The sequence below is a fragment of the Mycetomoellerius zeteki genome, unplaced genomic scaffold (genome assembly GCF_001594055.1).
Source record: "Mycetomoellerius zeteki isolate Tzet28-1 unplaced genomic scaffold, Tzet1.0 scaffold31, whole genome shotgun sequence".
NCBI lineage: Eukaryota > Metazoa > Arthropoda > Insecta > Hymenoptera > Formicidae > Mycetomoellerius > Mycetomoellerius zeteki.
Genome location: NW_017257294.1, coordinates 1,440,521 through 1,449,639, shown reverse-complemented (window position 1 = coordinate 1,449,639; position 9,119 = coordinate 1,440,521). Strand labels below are relative to the sequence as shown.

The following is a 9,119-nucleotide window of genomic DNA, read 5'->3' as shown; positions in this document are numbered from 1 at the left end:
TTACATTGAGATGCAGACATTAATTGTTCAGTAAATAAACAAAATATTTATTTGTTATAAACTAATTGGTGAATCTCAATGAAACTTTGCGTAAGTCAGGTTTAGTACTTAATATATTTATATTAAAAAATTTAGATTTTTTTTATTTAAAAAATTTTTGTTTATAACAATAAAACTAATAACAAATAAAATAAATAATCTATAAAAGTGTTGCTCAATGAAAACAGAATGTTATGAACACAATTTTCACATGTAGTTTGTTTAAAGCGTAAACATTAATATATGTGTTTTATGATTAGAGAACCTCCTTAAACAAAAAATAAATTGATTTACTAATTCTGAGTTTAAATAAAGGCAAGTCTTAAAAATGATGTATCAATGATTTACCAGCTTGTAAAAACTTATCTCTTACGATTTTATCCATGAGCAAATAATCTTTTATGTACTTCTACATATTTATCATACTACTACAGACTATTATCAATTATTATTGTTCCTATTATTCTTATTATATTTTCACACATTTATTACAATTAATGTATGGGGGGTTTACTCAAAAATCAAGTCATTTAGCAATTCCCAGAAAAGTTTTCTTGGATTAATTTTGTGTTAAAATGATCTAAACATCTTTCGAAACATTCGCTGACAATATATTTTTTTATATTTATACATATATATTTTTTAGACATCCGATTTAATACTAAAAAGTAGTGATTAATTACTTATTTTGAGTATTAGTAGAAAAGAAATTATTCGGTGTTTAATAAGTAATTATAATCACCTTCCACACAGAATTAAATTTCTGTAAGAGATTAATACGATAAATGCATTAATTACGCGTATATTCTATGATTTTCGTAAAGCTTTTCCATCTTTATCGCATCAAAAGAAGAGAAAAAATCGAATCCACGGTTTAAAAAGTAAAAAAATAGAAGACTGCTGTAAAAAAAGAAATTCCAATAAATATAAATGTTCCAAAAGATTATCAGATGCGAAAATCTGCGTCAAAAAATCACCGCGATGAACGTCGCGAGGAACTTATGAAATCCATTTCAAGCCTCTCCCTCTCTCGCGCTTTGAATTATGCAATGTAATCCGCGTTCTCGACATTTTGGAGTACAACTCGAGTTCGCGTGCAAAAATGGCGATAACCTCACTTTTAGCAAATAGATAATTTTGCAAAAAAAGAAAATCGAAAATTCGCCCCCGTGGCGAACCCCGCTGGACCGCGACGTCTCTCGCACGTGGTCGATGACGTGTGCTCCGCCCGTGCAAAGAGTACCCTTCGTCCGGCCCTTCCCTCCCCTCCAAGAAAATAGCGGTATTCTATTCTCCTTTGCCAACTCGACATGCGGACGCGGAAGTTTTTTTCTTTTCGTTGCAGAAACAGGTGTTACGGACAAGGATGGAGCATTAAGGCGAATGGGGAGGATCGGAAGAAAGCGCGCGTAAAGTCACGTAGAGCGCAGCTGATAAAGAGAATGGACCACGCGTTTCGTAACAAGGTAACAAATAGAAAGGAGGGAGAAGGGTGCGCTTTGTACGCTATGCAAGGACGATGAAAGTGCATAGGAGGAGGGCGCGTGTCCTCCGATTGGAGAGGGAAGTTGTAAAAGGGGAGCGCTGGAGAAAGAAACAGGGAAAAAGAGAAGGAGGGAGGGCGCGAAGGAGCTAAGGAAGGAGGAAATGTACGTGAGGTTCCCGCTTAAACGAGAAAGAGCGAGGGAGAGAGGAAAAATGAGAGAGAGAAAGAGAGGCGAGGGGAGAGCGAGAGAGAGAGAGAGAGAGAGAGCGAGAGAGAAAGCGTAATGACGTACCATGATCGGCAGCACGGCGTTGATTTTCCGAATGTGATTCTCGCTCTCGTCGAAGATGTTGATCGAGATGCCCGAATGCTGGCCGCAGAGGCGGCACACGCGGCTCGATTCGAGGGTCTCCATGCCGCATATACAGATATACTCCGGAGCTCTCAAGTCACGATACTCCGCGTCGGCTATTCTCGCGCGTCGCCTCAGCAGCAGCACAGCCCTCTCGCGCGCCACGACGTCGCACGCGCGCGCCTCCACTCACAAGCTTCGTAGCTCTCGCTCGCGCTTTATCTGGCTGGTCGTCTCTCGCTGCCCTCGCTCCGTTGTCCTCGACGCGCGCCCTGCCCTTGCCTTGCTACTCGCACCCGAATGCGCTCGCGCTCGCGTGCGTCCGCGCCCTACCCGCGGGAATCCAGAAAAGCGTCCACGAAAAGCGAAGAGTGGAACGGAGCGAGAAAGAAAGATACGGCGGGAGTAGAGGAGGGACGGAGAGAGGGTGGACAAGTGGAGGTGTGCGTGATAAATCGCACAAAGCTCGATAACACGACGCCGCGAGTCGCGGCCGATCAGCAGGTATGTACGTAGCCGAGACCAGTCGAGACCAGTCGAGACGCAGGTCGGCCAACGTGGATCGACTGGACTGAACGAAACTGGGCGACCGGCGCTGGTAATATCTGATCCGATGCACTGTACGCGAGCACGAGATCGATCGGCGTCGCTACTCAACGATTAATTCGAGCTATATATTGACTAGATGCGGTTCATGACCACGATTTAGCTTTTACCATATCCCGTAGGTAATATCCACGATTTTGTGGTTCTGTTCCATGCTTATTACATGGATTAGATAAAGACGAACAATCAAAGTCTGATTGTTCGTCTTTGTCGAACTTATATACTAATAGCACGGAACAGAACCACAAAATTGTGGATATTACCTGGATTTGGTAACAGCTATTAAATCGCAATCAGAAAAGATCTGTTATTATTCCGGAAGTTATAAGACAAAACATAAAATATAAAATAACATTAGTAAACATTTACATAAAATAACATTAGTAAACATTTACATAAAAGAATATTTATATTAACACTTTTTAAACATTGACATATAATTGTTTTATACTTATTAATTGATTGCTTCTCCCAAATATATGACTTTCTCCGATAAAAAAAGTTATTAATTTAACAAAAATATATGTATGTAATTTATATTAATGATTATAAATTTATACCAATAGTTGATAATGTGGATGATAGTTGATAATGTGTTCTTGAATTATCTCCGAGCCCCACGGATCTTTTTGCACGTAATTAAAAGTTTTATAACTGCTAATAAATGAGAATTAATATATATAATATATATAATATCTTTAGAATTGATAAATAAAAATATATGGAAGGATACACAGGAAAAAGCTTTAATACAGTCTACTCTACGATAATTAATTCGCGGTGACCATAGATTACTGTATTTACATAAAAAACAATTAAAACATAAAAAATCTACATAGTTTTATAATGTACACATTAACACGTAGATATAGATTATTATATTTTATACGTAAACGTACATCTTTAATTTAAATTTACATCGTTAATATCGACTGTCTTTATCAACGCCTTTGAATTAAACAAATAAGAAAATATACGGGAATTTTTAAACGTCGTATGCTCTCTATTTTATCGTATTTAAACATTGTTTTGCCTGGTTTATGCTTTGGTCTTAACCCTAAAATCCTAAAATTCAGCCAATGGAATACAGTTTTCCATTAAGATCAATTAAGACTGACAGGCCTATTGGCTGAATTTTAAGATTTTAGACTTAAGACCGAAGCATAAACCAAGCATATACTTTCTATTTCTTTCAACAACGACTGACCATTGTCAGACTGCATCGGTTAGTCCTAAATCGCACGCTTTTCCATCTCGGCATGCAGTTCAGACGAATTGGCTCAAATTACTAGAGCAGGTCGCACACGTGTGTGGAATCTCTTTTATAGACTTTCTATAATAAGCCGTTACCTAAGTTTTAAGTCTTAATCTGTAAGGAATTATCAATTACAGTCGAATATGAGAAGAATAATCGACTATGATTGGTCAAAGTTTAGGCATTGGTTTATTGTCGGAAGCCCATTACGCTAATAATAATAAGTAAACAATAATAAGATAAACCGATATTCACAGCCAGTTTCTTATTTCAATTAATAATTCTTATTTTAATTAGTAATATTTTAAAATGCTAATAAGGCTGCAAATGTTAATAATTAGCAATATTTTAAAATGCGATAAGAATGTTTTATGACTTGAATAGTTTTAAATTCAAACGAACTGTGTGAATATCAGTCCTCTAGATCACTATGTGAACAATACAAATAAATAGACATCTAAAATCTCTACGTAATAATATACATTAAACATTAGCCGTATTGACCTTTATTCGAGGATATGTGCCACAAAGAAAGAAGATCTTTCAGTTAATGTGTTAATTAAAACGGTGCTAGGTCTATTGAAAAGGAAGTTGAAAACTTAAAACCATTGGGCTTTTCCAGGTCAAGTCGTATATTTCACAAATCGACATAATTTCGATTTTAATTTTCTGCACGTTGACATAATGCCAGTTGTGAAAAGTTGGGATAAGATCCAACAAGTTGAATATTTGGATCCACCTATCAAATCAGAGAACGACAAGAGGGAATATAGGTAAAACGAGAGCAAATATAATACAAAATACTCAGCAGTAAGCACGATTTCGATTGAAATAAACGTGAGAATATGTGATAGTAATCTTTAGAAAGAAATCTTACAATACATTTTTTAGAAGGAAGGATTAGATTTTTGAAATGATCAACAAAATATACAACATTCTTACTAACTTCTCATTTCATTACTGCTTGTTTTATCTTCCAAATTTAGAAGCCTCAGATTACCAAATGGTTTAGAAGCTTTGCTAATATCCGATGGATATTTAACAACATCCTCTTCTAAAGATAAGAAGCAAGAAAAGAAGGTATAAACAAGACAATTTAATTTGCATTTTAGGACTTACTAATTTTTTTAGTTAACCTATTAAAAATTTATATTTAAAATTAATATTAACAATAAACTTTAAAATCATAAGAGATATCTATTTTTATAAGATTTAAGCAGTGTATTATCAGAAGTTTTAATTTGAAAAATTTGATCTCCTGCACTGCAGTAAAGTTTCCATAAATTGATTTCGAAATGTATGATACAATTTCAAACTGTTTAGTCATTCTGTTGATTATATTCAATTCTCCATTTAACACTGCGTGTAATGCGCGTGATATGTACACACTTATATTTTTTTAAACAGGCAGCGTGTAGCTTATGTGTGAACGTAGGATATTTCAGCGATCCACCAGAATTTCCGGGCATATCACATTTCTTAAGTTATATGCTTTTTCAAGAACCCGAAAAATCTTCAAAAGTACTAAAACATGATGCATAAATTTACTTTAAAATTTATTTATTCGTATATTTAAGTATTTAAGTATCATCTTATTTGCAGCAAACTAATTTGGAAAATTTTATCCTTGACTGTGATGGCACTAATTGTGTCTTAGTGGACCACGAGTATACAACATTTTACTTTGATACCCAAGAAAACAACTTGTTTATAACTCTCCACAATTTTAGTCATTTTTTTGCTAATTCTATAATGCTGAAACGTACATTTATGGAGAAGGCAGATACCATAAAAAGCGGTATATAAATCGTAATCTTAATATTGTTGTCGCAACTTGCAGTCTTGACATGTCATGCTTATATAGAGTTTCAGAAAGACTTATTTATTGGCAAGATGAAATACCAACAACTATTTAACTCTTTCGCACAAATTGGTCATCCAGCCAACAAGTTTCCTGTGGACCATTTAATAAATTTGCGCAATAATATAGATTACGACAAATTGTACGATGTGCTAGACAAATATAAATATCGCCACTACAGCGCTAACAGAATGAAGCTAGCAATACGGGTAACTTTATTAAAATTGCGACGCGAGAATTATTTATTACTTATAGAGTTTATGATTCTTTTGTTTATAAAATAAAGTTAAATCATAATATGATACGTCTTTTTATAGTCGGGACTACCGTTGAATACAATGGAAAAATTTGTCACAGCGTGCTTTGGCAATATACCAAATAACCGGATGTCTCCAGATAATTTTTTCAAATTTAAAAACGATCTCCCTTTTGATACTCCTGCTTTCCGAAAAATGTATAAAGTTGATGATGATGCGGAACTTTTAACACGAGTATGTGACTAAAATTTAAGCAGATGGAAAAGAATCTAGGTTTATACAACATATACCATAAAAATATAATTAAATATACAAAATAAACTTTCTCTTTTGCAGCTAGAAATAACATGGGCCTTGCCTTCGTTACCCGATTTTTATAAATGTAATTCATATCAATATATCTTGTGGATTATTGGATATGAAGGAAAAGGTTCCTTAATTAGTTATCTACGCAAAAAAATGTGGAGCCCTACATCAGATAATAATATGTTTTGTTGTAACAGTCAACAGAACTCTTTGTACAGCTTAATACAGCTTACCATAACACTCACTTCTGAAGGACGAAAACATCTGGAAAATGTTCTAAATGCGATATTTTCTTTTATCGATTTACTAAAGACAGCAGGTCCACAGAAAGAAATTTACGATGACATTTTTAAGAGTAAAACAAATATTTTTAGGTAAAGTAATTTTAGGAATATATGTATTTAAGATGAATTGAAGAGAAAAGCCAACAACATATTTGTGGGACACCACTTATACTTGAAGGTCTTTTTAGATTTACTGATTATGACAAAGAACCAATCAGTTTTGTAAAACAATTGAGTAAGAATATGCATTTGAATCCGCCGAATGCATACATATGTGGAAACCAGCTTAATCCTAATTATGATTCAAAAGTTATACAAAAATGTTTGAATTATTTGGCGCCTGAGATGGCGAATATTATGATTTTCTCAGACGATTTTTATGGTTTCGAATTAAATAAAGTTGAACCATGGTGGCAAACGGCATATACGGATATTGAAATATCGAAAGAGTGGATAGAATATTGGAAAGCCATCAAGCCATTACCAGATTTTAGTTTACCGTCACCGAATATATTCCTTACCGACAACCTTCTTCTAATACCGTTGCCAAAAGAAATTCCGAAATATCCTATAAAATTATACAGTAATCCTGTGTCGGAGATTTGGTATCGCCCGGATCCTAAGTTTCGTTTGCCAAGATGTTATATGTATTTCCATTTTATTTCCCCTCTAAAACTTCAGTCGTTGAAGAAGTAAGTAGCATAGGAAATGCAATAATACTATATTGTAGCAGTTACTATTGTACTTGACATTATATGCATACCAATTTTTAACTTATAATTACCAATATTATGATTTTTATATAATTATTTACATCTTATTATTGAAAAAGACGTGAACATTAATGACATTTCAGTGGAGTTCTCATGGATATGTACTGCAGATTATTTAAACAGTTATTAGTCGAAGAATTATATGCAGCAGTAAAGGCTGGATTTAAATATGATATCAATGTCAGTAACACGGGTTTTATATTACAAATAAGCGGTTATAATGAAACTCTGCCAGTAAGTATACGTTCAGTGTGCTTTGGAGTTATAAATACAATTTCAAGATATATCATTATATTTATATTGCAGTTTTTAGCGGGTTTTTTTGCACTAAACATGATGGAATATTCAAACTATATTACGAATGACATGTTTGAAAGTATCAAAAATCAACAAAGTCAGTTATATCACTTCTCAATTAGCAAACCTGAAATTTTCATGAAGTATTGAACCTTTATTATATCAAGCATCACTACATCAATTACAAAATTCTCATATAATTAAAATAAATGATTAACAATACATATTAATTATAACAATTAATATTATAAAATAAATTATATCATGTTATATTTCTGCTAATCAATAATATCTTTAATCTTGCTTGCAGCGACATGACGTTATCGATACTGAAATTCGTCCATCATTCAAAAATTGAAATGAATACTGTTCTACAGCATATCACTTTCAAAAACTTTCAAGACTTTGTGAAATCATTTACCGAATGTCTATACATTCAATGTCTCGTGCAAGGAAATATAACGCCGATTGCTGCGATCAAGATCATAGAGCAATTTATTAAAACAATGAATTGTAGCCCTTTACATCCAAATACGATACAACAGCTTAGAGGCACCCAGATACCTTTAGGCACAAGCTATTATAAGATTAAAAATATCAACAAATTAGATACAACTTCAATGATAACAAATTATTATCAAGCCGGCGTCACAACAATTGAATTATCGACATTAATACGTTTGTTAGTCGTAAGTATTAAGAGGATCCTAAACTGAAGCCCCGAACTCGACGAGATCCCTATTTACCAAAAAAATGCGACACTCATGATTGCGAATATCATGATTTTACCTGTACATCACATTCACTTGTACTTGCTTTCAGTTTATAATGGACGACAAGTTACACGAGGGTCTACCCATTGAAAGGTTTATATATAACGTAATCGACTTTAGAGATATTAACGGAGTTTTAGGATATTCCATTACTGTTTGCACTCAAGCAGATAAATACGCAACCGAGTACGTTGATAAGAAAATCGACGAATTTTTGAGATGGTTTAAATACAATTTGAAAAAGTTTACAGAAGAGGAATTGAATCTTTACAAAGAAATGTTCTTAAAATCTAGACTACGTGACGATGTTACTCTTGAAGACGAAGTTAACAGAAACTGGAAGGCGATCGTGAAACGTACTTACATATTTGACTTATACGAACAGGAAATACTTGCTCTAGAGAAAATTAATGTTAATAAGCTAAGGGAATGGTTTGCAGACCATACATCTAACGGAAGTAATTTTAGAAAATTGAGCATACATGTTGTAGGAACTATTCCTAAAAAAGCGAATTACATTGGTTTGGAATACATAAACAACGATCATCAGCAGAATAAGCAAATTAAGAATCATCATATTACTAAAGTAGAAAATTACAAGAAAAAACTCTTCATGTTTCCAACTAAGGGTTCCAATAATCCTCTCAGAGCGCAGAATAAGTGACACATTAACGATTTAATAGTATAATGAAAATAAAATTATAACTTGTATTATACTTAATAGCTGTTCTTGTACAGCTACAGAATTTTGTATTTTGGTTCAGAACTGGAATATTTGAAGTTAATAGAATGAAATTTTCCTACATTAAAATTGTTAGTTTTATATATTA

General features: G+C 33.6%; 2 protein-coding genes across 2 annotated transcripts in view; one reads left to right on the top strand and one right to left on the bottom strand.

The window, feature by feature from the left end:
- Positions 1 to 2,551, bottom strand: part of LOC108724618 (uncharacterized) — a 6,181-nt gene extending 3,630 nt beyond the window's left edge. The window contains exon 1 of the mRNA XM_018451070.1: positions 1,818 to 2,551. Within this exon, the coding sequence (XP_018306572.1) occupies positions 1,818 to 1,940 (123 nt within the window). The 5' untranslated portion in view covers positions 1,941 to 2,551. The remainder of the gene's footprint in view (positions 1 to 1,817) is intronic.
- A 1,871-nt stretch (positions 2,552 to 4,422) lies between these two features.
- LOC108724574 (nardilysin) lies at positions 4,423 to 8,953 on the top strand. Its single transcript, XM_018451008.1, has 11 exons — positions 4,423 to 4,511; positions 4,725 to 4,818; positions 5,146 to 5,259; positions 5,341 to 5,536; positions 5,603 to 5,808; positions 5,917 to 6,090; positions 6,193 to 6,536; positions 6,635 to 7,138; positions 7,303 to 7,453; positions 7,894 to 8,205; positions 8,339 to 8,953. The coding sequence occupies exons 1-11, from the start codon at positions 4,423 to 4,425 to the stop codon at positions 8,951 to 8,953; spliced, it is 2,799 nt and encodes a 932-aa protein (XP_018306510.1).
- Positions 8,954 to 9,119: the final 166 nt, after the last annotated feature.